Genomic DNA, 19636 nt, shown 5'->3' on the forward strand with positions numbered 1-19636 from the left:
CGCAGCGGTTGAGAATCTGCCTGCCAATGCAGGGGACACGGGTTCGAGCCCTGGTCTGGGAAGATCCCACATGCCGCGGGGCAGCTGGGCCCGTGAGCCACAATTGCTGAGCCTGCGCGTCTGGAGCCTGTGCTCCGCAACAAGAGAGGCCGACATAGTGAGAGGCCTGCGCACCGCGATGAAGAGTGGCCCCCGCTCGCCGCAACTAGAGAAAGCCCTCGCACAGAAACGAAGACCCAACACACCCAAAAATAAATAAATAAATAAATAAATAAATAAATAATAAAATGACTAAAAAAAAAATGGATGGAGTTTTCTTGGAATTTTGGAGTTCAGGGTGATTTTTAGATTGCTTTCTTTAATAATAATGTTATCTTATTTTTTTCCCATTAAAACGAAATAGATGGACTGTCCGTTAAAGGTGGAGTTGGGTGGAAGGGTTGCTACTATGTTAGTGTCCTAACAGGATAGGCTTTGGGAAGCAGAAGAATAGACTCCATCAAGCTGTGTGTGTATAACTGCCTCACACCAGGAAGGTCTTAATAGACAAAGTTCTTAAGACAAAGGTCTCAATAGATGGACCACCTGGGCAAAGGGAAGCCCCATGGTGACCCGCAGCAATATCAATAGGAAGGTCAAAGAAACAAGCCTGTTGTCAATTTCCTTCCTAGAGCTTTAACTCATCTTGGAAGATTTAGCATCCCTAATAGACATTTTGGTAATCCTGCTATAAGTGTTCCCGATACTCAGGTCTTCGGAGCAGTTAAAAAAGCTGTCAGGAGCGTCAGTTCTCTTCGTGGATGCATGTGCTGTTAGATTAGACACACGATGACCGTCTGACCTGCCTTCTTCCCTGGGTTTCTAGGCACATATCTGTTGGCTCAGACCTGCGTCGCATCCTGTCCCCAAGGCATGTGGCCCTCAGTGAGGAGCGGCAGCTGTGAGAACTGTACCGAGGACTGTGCCTCTTGCTCTGGAGCCGATCTCTGCAAAGAGTGCCAAACGCAGCCAGACCACCCCCTCTTCCTCCACCAAGGCAGGTGCTTCACCAGGTGCCCTGAGTAAGTTTTCCTCTTCCTTTCACTTGCTACTTGTGTTCGTTCTCCTGCAGTACTTCGGGGGCCATTCCTTCCCATTCACCAAAGACCTCTTCTCTTCCTTGGTTAGAGCACCTACATCTACCTCCCTTCTCGACTGTCTGACATCACTGTCTGCCACAGCAGCCAAAGCTTACATAAGGCCAGGTGCACGCTTCTCCCTGGTGACCATAAGATGTATATATTTTTACCTTTATGAAAATATGTGGTTTTTTTACCTTGTATTTATGATCAAACAGTTGTCAGGGGTTTTTTTTTTTCCATCACAAAAGTGACGCTGTGATAGGCTGTGGAACACACGGGCCTCTTCTACATGTTGAAAGTGAGGTATGAATCACAGATAATAAATAAAGAGTAATACCTGCCTAGTTATTTATCGGTTCCTCATGGCTTCCTTGGTCCCCTGGTTTACAATTCCTTTACTCTTCCTATCAATGGTCCTGCCTCCAGGATTCACCTAAATGGGAAGTGGGAATAGCAAATGGAAAAGTTCATCAGGAAAATTTCAGTGACAAGCAGCAGAAACGTCAAAGAGCATGACAGAAAATATGTGGTGTATTAATGCGTACAATAAAAAGTTTGGAAATCTAGTATTGGTTATTTCAGTGGCCAACGCTTCATTAGAAACCCACAATCTTTCCATTTTGCTCTTGTACCGTCCTCAGCTTGTCCTCCCCCGAGCCCACGTTGTCTGTCCATCCCCAACTGCACCACTCCATACTGCAACAACCTGAGACAGAAAAGGGTGCCTTTCTCCTTGTTTATCTCTTTTTAAGAGGAAAGAAAACTTCCTCAGACTTCCCTTCACATCTCATCAGCCAGAATGCATCACTAACATCTTCCTAAACTGATCGCTGGCAAGGAGAATGGAAATGTAAGGATTGATGTAGGTTGAACAAGATTCGCCCCTAAACACCCACAAAAATCACAACACTGACAGCCAGGAAGAGTGGAGAGAGGGAGGCAAGAAATGAGTTTGGGGAAGCAGCCTACAACATCTGAAGGAACTAGAAATTTTATTTGCCCGCTGCTTAAAAGAACTTCATGATAAAAACAACACCTATTTTCTAGTGACCTGTTTGTATCTGTTTCTGAAATTGATCCTGTTGGGTACAAATATAAGTCATGGTACTGACACTCAAAAAGCATCCAATCTAGTGTAGAAGCCAAATGTATCCAATTCAATTCTACAGATACATATTTAGCACCCACTGGATGTAAGAATTGATATTGGAAGCTAAGATCAAGTGAAGGAAGTCTGACCTTACAACAGGCTTACAATCCAGTAGGGAAGGTTACATCAATCAATGTCATACTTCTCAGGTCCTTAATACACAAAGGGCTAAAAGATTCCAAGGAAAAAGAAACCATTTAAAAACAGTTACTTACTGAGAGCTTGCAATATCTAGGCACTGCACTAAGGGTTTCAAATGCACCATCCCATTAATCCTAACAAGAATCTTCTTATCCAGATAAAGTTGACCCTTGAACAACACAGGTTTGAACTGTGAGGTTCCACTTACACGCAGATTTTTTTCCCCAGTAAATACAGTACTATACAATCCATGGTTGATTGAATCCACAGATGCAGAACCATGGATATAAAGGGCCAACTATGGGAATTGAACATCCATGGATTTTGGTATTCATGTCTGGTCCTGGAACCAATCTGCTGCAGATACTGAGGGACACTATATCATTATTTCCCCCCATTTTATGGGTGAGGAAAGGGGTAGCATGTCCAACATCACACTGCTAACACATGGCATGGTCAGAATTTCAACCCAAATCTCTCTAGCACTGAAGTTCATGTACTTAACCATTGCACTATGCCACATTTACATCCAACTGGGGTTTCTTTTTTCTTTATAACAGCTTTACTGAGATATAATTCACATACCACACCATTCACCCACATAAAGTGTACAATGCAATGGTTTTTAGTATAGTCAGAGAGTTGTGCAACCATCAACACAATTGATTTTAAAATATTTCCATCACTCCCCAAAGAAAACTCTATACCCTTTTAGCAGTTACTCTCAATTTCCCACAGCCCTAAGCAACCACTAATTTACTTTCTGTCTCTATAGATTTGCCTATTCTTGAACATTTTATATAAATAATACAGAATGTGACCTTTTGTGACCGACTTCTTTTTTTTTTTTTTTTTTTTTTTTTTTTTTTTTTTTTTTTTGTGACCGACTTCTTTTATTCAGCATAATATTTTCAAGGTTCCTCCCCAGTTGGGTATTTGAGAAGAGGCTTAATGGTGAAAGGGTCAGGGTAAGAGAACCCAGCACAGCAGGGAGAAAGGAGTATGAGGGGAGACTGAGTCAGGAAACACCCAGCTCTCCTTCCCCAGCCACCATGCTTCAGCCTCAGCAAAGTTAGCAAAGATATTCTACAACAAAGGTGAAGGTCAGAAATCTACTTACCAAAGTCAATCATTGCTTCCTTATTAACCTTTGTCATGGTGGGACTGAACTGGTTGTCATTATCATCACCTTACTTATCTAATCATTACCACCATTTTCCTACTATCTCTTGGAATCTTCAAACGTTCCAGGAATTGAAAATGCATTACAGTGAGAGAAAGAGATGCATTTTGCTTTCATCCAATTAGTTGACCATTCCACCCTTTTTTCTCCAAATCTGGGTTGAGCCACTCAGATTTGGAGGAATAAAAAGAAGCAATGGGACCCTATGCAGATACATGGCAACCAAGATATTTTCTTTTCTTTTTTTTTTTTTTTAAGCAATAGGGAAGCTACTAACATGCCCTGAAAATCCTGCAGACTATGGAATCACAAGTATGTGCTTTCCTGTCTTGAATAGGGTGGTCTTATTACTGTGGAGTCCTCCGTCTTTATGTTTACAAAACAACAGGGGAGATAAAGTCTGAGGAACATATAATACCCAGCTTGGCTAGGCAGCTTTGTTTCTCTTTCTGCAAAATTGCCCTTTGGGGTGCGATCCATCCTAAAATAGCAATAAGATTTATAACAGAAACACAACCTGCAAAGAAATGATATCCAGGTATTCAGAATTATTTATAAATCGGCATTAGTTGCCACTGCTTTTTCAAATATGGTATATGTTCATCAAATTAAAAAGTTCGAGTGGTAACATACATCATTACAGTAATTGTTTAAAAGGTAATGCAAAACTTAAAGTGTGCTCAAATTCACCACATATGAACAGATTTGAAGCTCTGGTAGAAGAAAAAATGGTCTTCTTTTAAGCATTGGCTGTCACTGTCTTAGGTGTCTGTAAAATATAGATAAAGTTCCAGAACCATACAGATTTTGCATTACATATATTTATCTGGACCGAAAGACTTCAACGTAAAGTACTTTGAATTTAACAATTTAATACATGTGGCCATTTCTTCTCAAAAAAAAATTTGTCTTCTTAAATAAAAATAACAGTGAAATAAAGCATTAACTAAAAAGTCTTGTAAATGCAGGGAGAAGACAGGAAGACTAATTACTGGCCAGATCTATGTGGAGAAGGCTGCTTTCAGCAAAGTGGCTCTCTGAAAAACACCTTCTCATGTTGTCTTCTGGCTGCCTCCCATCTGACAAGTTTCTGAGATTCCTGTATTTTTGAATTAGTAGTCGTCTTCAACAGCTCTGTTTTCTTTTTTTGCTTGAATCTATTCCTTTCATTTCAGCATCTCCTCCGACATCCACTGACTCCCTTATGAGAAGAATCTGAGAAAGCTTTCTTCGTGCTGCATTTCTTCAAATTCTGTACTAGAATTGCTCACCTTAAATGCCCAGCAACTATTCTGCAGAGACCCTGACCAGGCCTAGCACTGAAATTTCCCCAGAAGCCAGGTGATATCACATAGCCCAAAGCCCCCAGCTACTAAACACAGGTTGGTCTTTCCTGCATGGCCAATCCCCACCCTAAAGCTACAGACTATGACTGGTCCCACCCTGCGTTATTTTGTTAGCATAAATTCTAAGGTGGTCAGAGGAGCATATAACATTCCTACCACTTGTTAAATTCCAAGAATTTAGAAGTTAGCTAGGGAGAAAGGCTAGACCTCTCTTTGGAGGAGGCCAAATCCCTTGCTACACACAAAGAAATAATGAATCTACCAAATTCTCATTCAGGTAATTGTGATATGTTTAAGAATGCACTAAATTTCCTTAATTTCAAATTTCTCAAATTCAATCAAACTCTTGATGAGCATATAATACATTTCTATCCACTGTCTTGTTAAATGCAATTTTAAGAGATTGACTTGTTGGACAAAGTAGTAGTACTGTCTTTGTTCTTCAAGTGTTCTCCATCACGGTCCAAAAAAAAACTAAGGATACTAATGAGTAAGGAAGCCTGGCCTTACTTTTCATCTGGATACTATTTATTTAGTTACCCCTCTTCTACCTAGACTTCTTTCTTCTCCAATTTTTCTACTTAAAACTACATTAGAAATGTGACATTTGTTCACCCCTGTCCTATTTCTTCCTGACACAGTACATTTTTGTTTACTGAATTAATATAAGAAATTAGTGACTGAAAGAATGATTAAATGGATGTGAATGAGTTAGCTAATTAATTAATTAAAACATCAACTAAAGATGCTATATAAGAAGGTTCTTGTATTGGCTTTAGGATTCAAAGAGGACTGTAGTAAATTGAGTTACTTGCTGCAATTCTTCACCCTTGCTTGTATCTATGCCCTCTGCCTGTAATGTTGCAGCACTTCCCATGAGTAGCAGAATGGACTTCCCTGACCCTTGACTTTGGTCTGGGTAATTTGATTTGCTTTAGCCAATGGCATGTTAGCAGAAGAGATTCAGAGGCTTAAAATGAAATGTGCTTGCCTGTGTTGACCTGATGAACAGACTGTCAGGTACTTCTCCAGCAATGATGGGTTTATTTGGGATCAGCAGAGAACTGCAATTCAAGGTCTGCAAACATGGTGAGCCACGTGCAAGTTCCTGCACAGCAAAGGAAGGAGAACATTTTATAGAGAGGAAAAGAAGTTGGGAGGGCTTAGTAAACAAAGAGTTTGTGGCTTTTCATTAGCTGAGTCCTTGCCAGGAAAGAAAAGGAGACTTTCTTCTTCCTCTTCGACTTTGCTATTGTCACAGGGTGTGAGAACTCCCCTTCTGGTCTCCCAACTCTATTTAATTGAGGCTTCTCATTATTTTTTTTACATTTCCCCCTTTTGATCAAGATCACTGATCAAGAATCAGGTTTTCTAATTTCAGCAGCTTTTTGTCCCTCAACGTCAGGAAGGACTTTTCCTGGGTGTAATGTCTCATGTCAGAGGGAAACTGTACAGATTGGAAACCTAGTAAGGTCACATTCAAGTAACAAGGAGTGGCAGGAGAGAGAAATATCCAGCACTTTTTATCTACAGTCCATATGTTATGAAGATCATAGATATTGGAGTTCATTTGAAGATGTCATCATCAAAGGTTTGGCAACAACTTCCAACAGGTCTAGTCCAGATATCTTGGGACAGTCATCTCATCAGATGTCATCTGCTTCAATTCTGGGAAATCTTTACTTTCAGGTCACCAGATGATGTGCAGGTCCAATCAGGGTTCAGTGCTTTCTTTATGTGTGTCCAATGAATCCAAGAGTCTGTTCCTTGGAGTGTGGCAGCACAAGAGTTGGTTAGCAGTATCTAATAGGGACCTTTCCAGCAAGGTTAAAGAGAGTTCTTCTGAAGGTATCTTTTCCAAGAGATGAAATCTCCAGTTTGCAAGGTATGATGCTTAAGGTCTTCATCTCCCATGGCCATACTGTGAAAAGATTGCTCTACTAAAGCATGTTTACTTTTAATAGAAGCAATTAGGCCTTTGCAATATTGGTGTATCTCTCCTTTTATCGGTTGAGGGTCAAAATAACTAGGAGCCAAGTTCATTGGGCATCCTGTGACTATCTCAAATGGTGAGAGTTTATGAATTCCAAAAGGAGTGGATATGAGATTTAGAAGTACCAATGACAATGCCTGTGGCCAAGGTATTTGGAGGGCCTCTACAAATTTTTCCTACTGAGTCTTAATAATGCCATTAGTGTGTTTTACTAAACCAGAGGGTTGAGGGTGGTAAGCACAGTGAAAGTGTTGTAAAACTGGCCAAACAGTACAGACTTGTCTAAGTACCTGATCAATAAAATAGGTTCCCCAATCACAATGAAGTTCAAGAGGAGTTCCAGGCAGAGAAAATGCTTTCCAAAGGATTTTAGCCACAGAAAAGGCAGTAGCCTGTCTGCAAGGGAAAGCTTCAGTCCAGAGTGAAAACATACAGACCATGACTAAAACATATTTACATCCATTAGACAGAGGAAGTTTATGTATTCCATTTGCCAGACCTCAAGTGGTCCATCAAGCAGTTTAAAATGTCAGGAAACAGTATGAAGAGGCTTCCCTGGGTTGTAGTTTGGACAAGCGGGAGAAGTGAGGTAAATACTTTTTGTGGCCTTGTTAATGTTTCCCCACCAGTACTGATTCAGGAAGGCTATCATTTTGTCACAGACTGAAGGTTTAATGCATGTACAGTGGTGGGGAGTGGGAATTTCAGAGTCTCCAGTAAGACTGGCTTGTTATATGGTCCAAACTAGAGTTTTCTCTTTTTAATCAAACCAACAACTACTGAATTTCCAAATTTGTTTTTCCTTTTCTGAGGCCAACTGTTGGGCCTCTCTAGCCATTTTTTCTAAATTATCACTTGGGGAAATGATATTATAAAATATCATTTGGCTGCTATTTGACCCTTTAAGGGCATCATTCCTTGCAAAAGTATCAACAGGATGGTTTCCCCTAGCTTGTAGTTTTGACTTCCAGAGTCAAACTACAAGCCCCAGAATCTTAATAGCTAAAGTGACAGGTAAAAGTATTGTATCGACTGATTCCTGAACACAGGGGCCATTTAAAATTTTATTTCCCCTGGGAGTAAGGAAGCTACCTTGCTTCTACAACATTCCAAAACCATGCGTTATTCTGAAAGCTTATCTCCTATCAATATAAATATTGGCAGTTTTGTCCTTAGCTAAAGTACAAGCCTGTGTAAGAGCATGTAATTCAGCCTGTTGGGGTGAAGTAGCCATAGGTAAAGATGCTGCTTCAACAATATCAAAAGGAGTTGTAATAACATACCCAGCACAATATTTACTATTGTCACCTTGTTAAATAAGACCATCAGTGAACAAGATGTCAGTGTTATCCAATGGAATTTCCTGTAGATCATTATAAGGAATCAGGAGGTGGTCCATCAGCATTAAGCAGTGGTGGGGTATTTCATCAGCGATGGAAGGAGGAAAAGTAGCCGGGTTAAGGTTATTATAACATAAAAGAGTTATGTGAGGAGCAGTTAACAAAAAGCCTTCATAGGAAGTGTCTGGCTGAGAAATGTTGAATGTGATGAGAATTCAGGAGAGCTTCTACTGCATGAGAAGCAAAAATGGTTAAAGGGGATTCCACAACAATTTTCTCAGTGGCCTTAACAAGAAGGGTAGTAGCTGTAATGGCTCTAAGGCAAGAGGGGTATCCCTATGCCACAGGGTCCAGTTGCTGGCTATAATACTCTACGGGTCACAGGTGGTCCCCGTGTTTTAAATGATGACTCCAAGGGCATTCCCTTGCTTTTCATATACAAAAATTGTATAGGTCATTAAACCTTTTGATCCTCTTAAAAATATTTTTATCTGTTAAATTTTAAACTGTTTTTAAATTAAAAACATACTAAATTGAATAGAAAGCATTTTCTATTCTAACATAAGTCTCCAACAAAAAAGGAAAAACGAATGAAGATTAGGAGATAAAATAGAAAATCAGAAGATAACTAAACTATATACAAATTAAAAGTTGTTTTCAAACACACCAAATTCACAAGAATAATACCTATGCCTTTCATTTTATTTTTCCAAACTTGATTTTTTACCACACTTCCCCAGGAATTCTGATGGATTCATTTTGGTCAACAATAGCCATAGCCCTTCCGTTTTCAGTCCTAATTCTCAGCTGCCAGGTGTGAATCACCGCCCTAGTTGGAAAGCTTCTCCAGTGACTCCCTCTTCTCCCCACAGGGGCTTCTATGCAGAAGGTGGCACTTGTGAACGCTGTAGCCCTTCCTGCAGAACATGTGAAGGGAATGCCACCAACTGCCACTCGTGTGAAAGAGACCTCGTCCTGGACCAGGGGGTGTGCCGGGAAACCTGCCCCGAGAGGCACGTGGCCATGGAAGGGGTGTGCAAGCACTGCCCAGAGATGTGTCAGGACTGCATCCATGAGAAAACATGCAAAGGTACCTGGGAGCCTCACAGGGGAGGGTGTGGGGACCCACTATCTGAGGGTGGGGTGTCCAAGTAGAACTGGGGGAGCCAGTCTCCCTACCTTTACTGAAATTGACCTCCATGGGTGTCATTGAGGAAACTGAGGGTGACATAAAGCCTTTCCATGATGGAGTCTGCAAATTAAGACAGACAAGAGGCCCTTTTTTGCACGATTTCTCCCACACATGTACTGGGCAGTTAGGGTGTGGTAAGCACCATCCCAGGTGCTAGAGATACAGAAAAGAACCCAAAGTCTCTGCCTCTTTGAACACAAAATCTCATAGGAGAGACTGATATTAATAAAACACAGAGGTGGCTGGAGAATTTCAACTGTTATAAAAGATACAAAAGAAAATTTCAGGCAACTATAAGACTCTGAGAGTAGCACTCTGGCTAGGAAATTTTTTCCCCTGAAATTATCTCCTAAGAAAGGCTAATTTCCTCTCCAGGACAAGACAGACTCATTTAACTGGCTCTGTCCAATCCAAAGGACTCTCTTGGTGTAACCTAAGAGTTTTCTGGAATTCCTCCCCCAAATAAGAGAATAGGCACTAATAAAATAAATACACAATGCATTCTTCATACTCATTAACCATGTATATTTCATTGGTTTACCCTATCAGTGAATGAAAAATTAACTGATCCACGAATTCCTAAACTGCTTTTTGTATTAAATAGAGTCTGAGGTGCTCAATACAATTTAAAAAATCTGTTAACACTTTCTGGGTTTTCAGAACAATGCGTCCAGCATTTCCATGACTCATCCGCCGTAGCACTACAAGTTTTTGCAATTGAAGGGGCAGATCATTTCAGCATGTGAACCCAGCACCATCTAACTGGGCCACCATATGTGGTCTCCTCTCCCTAGGCAGGGCTTGTGAGACAAGGAGGACAGGCCCTGGGAAGGTGGGAGCGGGGCAAACGTACACTGGGGTCAAATGAGTCAAAGAGATGGGCGATGGGCTAGCCCACTGCAGAAGGAATACATTCCTTTCTGCTGCTCCCCTGGGGGTAACTTGCCGCTTCCCTCTGCCCGCAGAGTGCATGCCTGAGTCCTTCCTGTACAAGGATACGTGCCACCAGTCCTGTCCCAGCCACTTCTACGCAGATGCACGCCACTGTGTTCCCTGCCATGAAGACTGTCTGGAGTGCAGCGGCCCCTCAATGGATGACTGTGACGTCTGTGCTGAGGCGTCCTTGGTTCTCTACGATGGGCAGTGTTTGGAGGAGTGTCCAGAAGGAACTTACTTTGAAAAAGAGACTAAGGTTTGCAAAGGTAAAGACTTCCGGGTACGTGGCCGAGTACCACATCCCAGGGAACCTAGTTGGGATTATGAGTTTCTTCTAAGTAGGTTCTGGGGTTTGCGCAGTTCCACCCCAGTCCCAGAGCTGTGGTCTCAGCTCTTTCCCTCCTCCTTAAGGAAGCATATTTTGAATCTGCTCTAGTGTATGATTTATTTTAAATGAATCATTCCTTAGCTTTGATGATGTAACTTATTAGCAATGAATCATGTTGACCCTCCTCACAACGGTAGCTGATCAAAAAGGATTCTCATGTGAAGATTTACAACAGAGATGATGAGCCTTTAAAAGTCACCCAAAATGGAAAATTTTTCTTAAAATTTTAATCCATTATAGGTTTATAGCAGCATAAGGAAAGCTGTGCCGTAGAGGGTTTTCTCCACGCCTCTTGTCTCCCTAAAGCCACCCTCCTCCTCATCACCTGCAGCCTCTCCTGCCCGGGGTCTCCTATTCCATGTCCCATTTGGCATTTCAATCCCTACACGTTCAAGAAAGGATCTGTTATTATTTATGCTTCCTTATGTTTTAAGTGGGCATGAATTCTTTGCTTCTTATCAGTTGTTAGGGAAAAGAAAAATTAATTAAATATAAATTGCCCATCACTAGAGGAATTCTCAAGCAAGTGTGAGAAGCATTCTTAGGGAAAGGACTTTCCTTTTTCCTCCCAGTTTTATTGAGAGATCATTGACATATAGCATTGTATAAGTTTAGAACATACACTGTGATGATTTAATATACGTATATATTTTGAAATGATGACCACAATAAGGTCAGTTGACACTGACCTTAGTTACCTCTTTTTTTTTTTTTCTTCTTTGGTAAGAACATTTAAGCTCTATTCGCTCAGCAACTTTCAAGTATACAATACAATATTGTTAACTACAATCACAGGATTCACTCCAACAAGGCAGCCAGTGGTAGTTTAGCCCCTTACGTTGCCGCCAAGCAAACACGAGACAGATATCCAGAGGCAGCCCCCTAACCACAGTGAGAGCTTGAGCGTGAACTCACATGGCAGGAGAAACCTTGGGCCACCCACATCCTAGAACGTGCTCGGAGAAATGTTTTTGGTCAAACATGAAGATGCAGTGCGCTCCTACAGCCTTTCTGCTCTAGCCTTACAATCTGGATATAGCTTTTTGTGTCTTATGTAAAGCACTACTTAGTGTCAATGTCCCACTAGACTGTGTGTGAAAGAACGTGGCCTTGAAGATGGGCGGCTGTGCCTGTGTAGCGGAGGGGGTGGGAGTGAACATGTTGAGGAGGCTGCAACTCTGTGGGTCAGTTTCCAGGAGAAGTTTAAAGACTCAGCCAAAGGCCTGCAGGGCCATCTTGCCTGTCCTAGGGCAGGAACCGAGGATCAACTTTTGGCCTTTCTCTGGTGTTCCATAATAAAAGTAATCTGCCATATAGAGAACTTTACAAGTTCAGAGTACATTTACTTAGTTTACCTGGTTTAATTTTCTCATTGAGAAAGGCCTCTGGTCGTCATCCCTGGTTGCCCGTGAGAACCACCCAGGGAGCTTTAAAAGACACAGATGCCCGAGCTCAGGCCAGCTCAGCTGTTGGGAACTAACCTGAGGTCTCTCCCTGCAATGCTGTTTCTCCTTCCATCAGTCCCAAGGGAGGCGGCGGGAAGCTGGTACCGGAAGAAACAGGGCAACAAGCTGACTTCCCAGAGAAGAAACAAAGGACCTGACCTGAAAATTAAGATTTGGGTTGGTGTAGAGAACCTTCTAGAACCAAGCCATCTCCAAGCAGGATCTCCTCTAAGAAACACAAAGAATGGGATCCATTCTGATCACCCTGAACTTCTCCCTACGAGATAGCATAGACAGGTCTAAGAACAAGGAGCTGGGGCAGAAATGGCCAAGAGCTCTTGTTACGGTCCTGGGTCCATCTCCTCACCCTGAACTTCTCCCTACGAGATAGCATAGACAGGTCTAAGAACAAGGAGCTGGGGCAGAAATGGCCAAGAGCTCTTGTTACGGTCCTGGGTCCATCTCCTCACCTTGCCCTTTCCCAGCCTAGTGACTTAGCACCTCCAGCCTCAATGTCCTGATCTACATACACTGAGAAGATAACAATCACAATAATAATACCATGCACCTATTCATCCAGGCAGTGCTTACTGGGGGCCTACCATGTGCTGGGTGCTCTTCCAGGCCTAGGGCGCAGCAGGGAACAATACAGACAGAATCCTGCCCTCATGGAGCTGACATTCAATTGGGGAAGACAGACTCTAAAGAAGCCAAGTCAAAAGGAAAAATAAGGCAGGAAAGGGGGCAGGAAGTTGGGCAGGAGGGAGTTAAAATTAGAGAGAAGGCGGCCTGGAAGAGATCATTGAGAAAGGGAGGGGAAAAAACTACTCACACAGGGAACAAACTACTCACATAGAGGATTCCCGGCAGAGGGAACGGCAACTGCTAAACCCCCGAGGTGGGGGTGACTTGTTCTCATTTCGTTTGTCTAACAAATATTTACTGAGTGCCAGTGTTATATGCCAGGTCCTCTCATAGGCACCGTGCATTCCTAAATGCCTATAAAAAAGGTCTTTTGTGTCAAGAGGTGCTTCCAACACATATTAACAGTTGTTATGTTAGTAATAAGCTCAAATCACTGGGCGGTCAGCGGAGAACCACAGCAGAGGAATTACAGTGGTGAGAAGCCCGCAAACTAGCGCGTGACTGTGCTACGAGAGGGCTGCTTCTTCCTATCACGTTGCAGTTTGGGTAACTATGGGCGCTCTTACCACTATCTCTGAGGCGGCTGCTGCAGGAAGGGGCTCTCTGGGGATCCCAGGGAAAGTGAAGCAGTCATGTTTTCCTCATCTTGTAACAAGAATACTCCAGCCTAGAGCTCAACTCCTGGCCCCACACCCTTGGCCCAGAGCCTAGAAATCTCCGAGGAAGAAAGGTGAGCACACTTTGCAGGGGAACTGATTCCCTCAAGGGGCACCCTGACCCTCTCTCACTCTCTGTCTGCTGTCCCCTCCCCGCCCGCAGACTGCCACAAGTCCTGCCAGACCTGCTCGTCCTCGGGGGCCTGCACGACGTGTCAAGAAGGCCTGAGGGTAAACAACCACGGCGGCTGCGTGCCTCACACTGAATGCGCCGCCGTGGAGTACTGGGATGAGGGGGCCCTGACCTGCAAGGCCTGTCATGCCAAGTGCTTGCACTGCACGGGACCCTCGGAGGACCAGTGCCACACCTGCCTGCGGGACAGCCTTCTTCTTAGTGAGTTACCTTCCCTCTGAGGACGGGTTTGTCTCTCCCTCCAGCTGGGAAACTGTCTTGCACGATGCCTGGCGCCCAGTAGAAACTGGCGTCTTTCTTTTTAATTTTTCACTTTGTATTTGGAAAATTTTCAAGCCTACAGAAAAGATGCAAGAGGAAAAACAGTACAAAGAGCCCCGCACACGTGCCCTTTACCCATTTGCCCCGTTGGCCTTATCGTTTGCTTGCTCTCACTCTCTCGCTCTCGATGTATACGCATACGTAATTCGCAATATAGATTTTTTAACCACTTGAGGATATGTTACATACATCATGGCCTCTCTCCCACAAATACTTTAATACAAGCATACTTTGGAAATATTGTGGGTTCGGTTCCAGACCACTGCACTGAAATGAATATGACAATAAAGCGAGTCACACAAACTTTTTGGTTTCCCAGTGCATATAAACATTCTGTTTACATTATACTGTAGCCTGTTAAGTGTGCAATGGCATTATGTCAAAGAAAAAAATCAATGTACATACCTTAATTAAAAAGTACTTTTTTGCTAAAAAATGCTAACCATCATCTAACAACGCAAGGTTGCCACAGACCTACACTTCGTAAAAAAACTCAGTATCTGTGAAGCACAATAAAACAAGGTCTGCCTGTATGTATTTCCTAGGAATAGGGATGCTCTCTTATGTAACCATGGTACAGTTGTCAAGTCTAGTAACTTTAACATTAATACAATCCTTTAATGAACTGTCCATATTAGAATTTTGTGAATTCCCCCTTTAGATCAGGGCCCAGTCTAGAGTCAAGTATTGCATTTAGTTGCCATGTCTCTTTAGACTCCTTTAATCTGAACGTTTCCACAGACTTTGTCTTTTATGATATTGACATTTGAGAAGAATACAGCCCCTATCCCTCCACTGGGGTTTGTGTGAAGGTTTCCATGATTAGATAGAGATCATGCATCCTCAGCCAGAATACTCCATATGTGATGCCGTGTCCTTTGGAGGCACCCAGTGGTCACCTGCCTCTCGCAGGTGACGTTAATTTTGGTACTCTCTTCAGGGTGCTGTCCAATTTCTCCACTGCAGAGTTACTATTTTCCCTTGTGATTAATGAGCAGTCTGTGGAGAGATACTTTCTGAACATGTAGGTAATTCAGCTTTTCATGAAAATTTCCCCTTGATTTAGCACCCATTGATTAATAAATCTTGAACAAAATACGGGACAATCTGCGGTTGTCCAGCAGATCAGATGTGAAGGTTATTGCCAGTGTGAAGCAACGCCCTCAGGTTTCCAGGGATACCACGATTAGGCTTAACACGGGTATGGGAGAAAGAAAATGAAACAGAACTCAGCTGAAAGAAGGAAGAGTGAAGGGGTGTAGGAGAGAGAGAAGAGACGAATATGTGAAGACCTGGAGAGTGTGAGCATTCGTCTCCCCAAAACGGCAGAGTAGACCTGAGAAGCAAGACACTCAAATAGAAATGTGTGGCAATTTTTTCCTCTTCTTGCTGAGGTACCATCAGCAAGGGCACCAATTCCCTGCAGAGACACAGGGACAACTATCCTTAATACCATTCCTGGTTGCCTCCCGGTAGAAAACACTTGAGGATACCTATCCATCTGTCTTAGCTCCTCTTCCACAAATCTCAGTGAACTTTCTTCTCAGCAGTTGCTGCTTCACGAGACCATTCCAGATCGCCTGTATCACCCCAACCCCCAGGACCTTCTTTTCTAATTATCTCCAATATAGAGTGTTACCAGTGATCACCTCAGGTGCCTTCATACGGACAGGAATACATCTTATCACTACAAGGTGGTCTTCCCTTTAACTAGGGATACGAATTAGACTAGAACTGAGACTTCGGTGCTGGTGGTCCCCCAGGGGCTGGATGCAGGTTGTGCTAGGACCTGGTCTTCTCATATTCTCCCACCCTGCCCCTCACCACCACCCCACCAGGGTCAGGCTACTTATAAACTAGATAATTCCTCTGGAGGCTGTGGTAGTTTGAATAATGCTCTCCCTAAAAATGTCCACAATCTAATCCCCAGACCCCGTGAATATGTTACCTTACATGACAAAAAAAAAAAAAAAAAGAAATTGCAGATGTGATTAAGCTAATTGTGTTGATTTGGGAGGATTATCCTGGATTATTGCAAGGTCCTTATAAGAGGGAGGCAGGATAACCAGAGTTAGTGGTTGAAGTCTATGTGACATCAGAACAGAGAGAAGATGCTCCAGCTTTGAAAATGGACGAAGAGCCACAAGCCAAGGCAAGTGGGTGACCTCTAGAAGATGGAAAAGTCAAAGAAATAGATTCTCCCCCTAGAGCTTCTAAAAGGGACCTAGCCCTGTAGACCCATGTTAGACTTCTGATCTATAGAATTATAAGATTTATTGAGTTGTATTGCTTTAAGCCACTATGTGGTAATTTGTTACAACAATAGGAAACTAATTAAGAGGTGTTTCATATTTAGGGGATTCAGGCTTCCCCCTACTTAGCTAGATACATCAGCTGGACAATAAACCACTGTCAACATCCATCTTTAACAGAATAGCCACTGGAGGACCTGGCACTGAGCCAGGTGCTGGGAAAGCAGAGATGAATCACATGGCCCCTGCCCTCGAGCAGCTCAGAGGGTCTCCCAGCACAGAGTTGGGTGGGTCCACGGCACTTACTGAGCTCTCATATTATTTAGTTTTAGGGGTTTTTTTTTCTTTTCCACCAGTGCCTGTGCTAATGCTGACTGAAGTTATGGAGACAAACTGGCCTCTGGTCTAGAGCTGACCAGTGGCTCACATTAATAAGGCAGGAGAGTCTGGCTTCTGGTCTATGAGGTTCAGCAGATTTGGGGAAGAAGTTGCCTCGAAGACTGTATGTTAAACTGCGAAGCCAGCAAATCTCACGTTTTAACTTTATCATGAATCCACCCTCACCGTCCACCCTGAATGCTGTTAAAGAAGTTGAAAGGGCAAGAATCAGTGACTCCACTGGGGTGGGTGGAGGAAGGAATGGGGTTATGCGTGGCTGAACTCCCCTGCAACTCATCTTGCTGTATAGACCAGAGGGTTCACGGTTAGAGTCTAATTTTTTAAAATACTGGGTGAAACAGAGTCTCACAATCCATAGAACTTTCTGTCCCGATGGAAATATTCTATATCCGTGCTTGTACAACTGAGGGACTGAAGTTTTCATTTTATTTCATTTTAATTCACTTAAATGTCAAGAGTCACACTGTGTGGACAGCACAGCAAAACTGAGGGTAAAATCTTCTATTTTAGGCTAGAAATAGTTGAAATTGTAGGAACTTGTCATTGCATTGGCCCTGCACTTTCTGTCTTCTTCAGTGGAGCCTTGACTCTTGCTACCCTAGCCCCTGCCTTGAATGTTCTCCCCATCCTGCAAGACCCTGTACATCCTCTTCCTCACTTTAACAGACGGTGGTTTCTCTCCTGCCCAACAGAGCCCATCCACTCTGACCTCTGTTTTTTCTCAACTCCTAACGTCCTTATGGTTGATTCTATTTCTTGGACATTCATCTTAGCTCCTGGGATGTCCATCAGCCCACAGGGACACTGTCTCATTCCTCCTGCATCCCCCCACCCCCCACGGTATACAGTGGGGAGCATATAGAGGTTTGGAAGACATGTGTCCTACTTGATACCAAGACAGATTCTTTTCATCCCTTGGCAGACACGACCTGCGTGCAGGACTGCCCCGAGGGCTACTATGCTGATGAGGACAGCCACCGGTGTGCCCCCTGCCACAGCTCTTGCAGGACATGTGAAGGGAGACACAGCGTGCAATGCCTCTCCTGCCAGCCAGGGTGGTTCCAGCTGGGAAAGGAGTGTCTGCCCCAGTGCAGAGAAGGGTAAGGTGCTCAACACACTTTCCCCTCACTTAATCCCATAACCACTCCAGATATCACTATGAGCAAACCCATTTTGCAGATGAGGAAGTTAAGTCTCAGAACACTTAAATAACCAGATTGAAGTCTCACTGCTAGTAAGAAACAAAGATGAGAGTCCAACCCAACTGTAATGGTCTCCAGAGGATTTCGGCCAGTTCACAGTAACGGAAGAGTAAACAGGAAAGGCAGAGGGACCCAATGAGATAACACAGAGTCAGATTGTCAAGTCAGACCCACATCACTAATTCAAAGGATACAAGCAATTACAAGGCAGAGGTGATTCTTCTCTTAGAGAAGTCCAAATCCATGAATGTAGGTTCTTTCCCTTCTGCAGTACGATTTGTTCAAACCAGATTTAATATGTGAGATCTAAGCACTGCATGTGGTGCATTGATTTTACAAAGGGAAAAATTTCACTTAAATATCTCCATTTATACCCCACTAATTCTCCAACCTGCTATGCCCCCGTAAATCCACAAATTACAGGTTTAGTATAAACAACCCAGATACACAGATGTATCCTTCTAAAAGCATTTCACAGATAAGAGCCCTCCATCACGTGTTTTTCTGCAAGGAAAAACTGAGTGTGTTTATCAGAAGGTCTGGTTACCAGCACATTTGGAAGAGGATTTGACTGGGTCATCTTTCCCCCGCCAGGCATTCCCAGTAAAGAGGAAGACTGATTACAGGCCTATTGCTAACTCTTCTTTCCCAATCAGTAACTCAAAGCACTGAGAGTTTCCAGACCCAAATTGAAGGGCTATAACTTTGGACTTTCCCCAAATGCTTTTGCTGAAATTAGCACATCTCTTATCTTCAGTTCTATAGCAATTACTGCTTGTATCACTGCCTTGTGTTTTGATTCACCTCATTCATTCAACACATGCTTAATAAAGAGCACTTGTATGTATTGATGTAAGATGAGTAATACAAAGACTTTGTAAGAGCTTATTCTTCTTATATATCTCTTTCCCAGAAAATTATAGGCTCCTGGAAGAGAAACACATCTTATTTTTCACACAGGTTATGACAACACTCAGCACAGAGCCACACACATTAGCAGCCCTGAAAACACACCAGTCATATAGATCAATAAAGAGAGTTTCCTGCCAGACAAGAGGGGGATGGGGCTACCTGGGTCAGCCTTTCATCTTCATCTTACTAAGTGCTTGAAAAATCTGGATCCCATCTTTCTCAAATCAAGTCATTAGATACTCCTATGCACACACACACAAAATTTAAATAGATTGCAGACCATGAAATTAAGAAAGCAATTGCTCCATATTATGTGAAGTTACCCATTGGGAGGTGAGGCACAGGTTGCCGTAAATCCCTTAAAGGGGAGTAAATGGGGTATAAATGAGTTATAAGTGGTGATATTTTACTGAACTAGTTCCTTTTGTAAAATCAATGATCCACATGTATAAACTTCATATGTTAAATCTCATCGCCCTGGGAAGGCAGGTGTGTAATCCTCTGCATCCTGACCCCATGCACATCATTACTTTGGTTTTTAACCTCAGAGCAGGTTTTTAAGGCCCCAGTTACTGTTTGTACTTATGCACAAGATCCTCTTCCAGGCTATGAGGCTCAGGTGATTTCATAGTCACCTCATGCAAAAGAGTTATCAAGGTAAGCAGTGGCACTGTGCTCTTCTTTTAATCAGAAACAGTCAATGGACAACTCTCCATTGTCTTCCTTTAGCATGACTCTTTAATAATTTTTAAAACCTATTCGGGGGCTTCCCTGGTGGCACAGTGGTTCAGAATCCGCCTGCCAATGCAGGGGACACGGGT

The 19636-nt window shown here is 43.0% G+C and overlaps 1 protein-coding gene across 7 annotated transcripts in view; it reads left to right on the forward strand.

Moving 5' to 3' along the window:
• PCSK5 (proprotein convertase subtilisin/kexin type 5) overlaps positions 1–19636 on the forward strand; it is a 475211-nt gene that overhangs the window by 427207 nt on the left and 28368 nt on the right. For all 7 annotated transcript variants that reach the window (XM_057548453.1, XM_057548448.1, XM_057548449.1 and 4 more), the window contains 5 exons: positions 866–1061; positions 9147–9364; positions 10432–10668; positions 13700–13930; positions 17624–17801. In XM_057548453.1, the coding sequence (XP_057404436.1) occupies positions 866–1061; positions 9147–9364; positions 10432–10668; positions 13700–13930; positions 17624–17801 (1060 nt within the window). The remainder of the gene's footprint in view (positions 1–865; positions 1062–9146; positions 9365–10431; positions 10669–13699; positions 13931–17623; positions 17802–19636) is intronic.

The sequence above is a fragment of the Balaenoptera acutorostrata genome, chromosome 6, assembly GCF_949987535.1.
Source record: "Balaenoptera acutorostrata chromosome 6, mBalAcu1.1, whole genome shotgun sequence".
In the NCBI taxonomy this organism is placed as follows: domain Eukaryota; kingdom Metazoa; phylum Chordata; class Mammalia; order Artiodactyla; family Balaenopteridae; genus Balaenoptera; species Balaenoptera acutorostrata.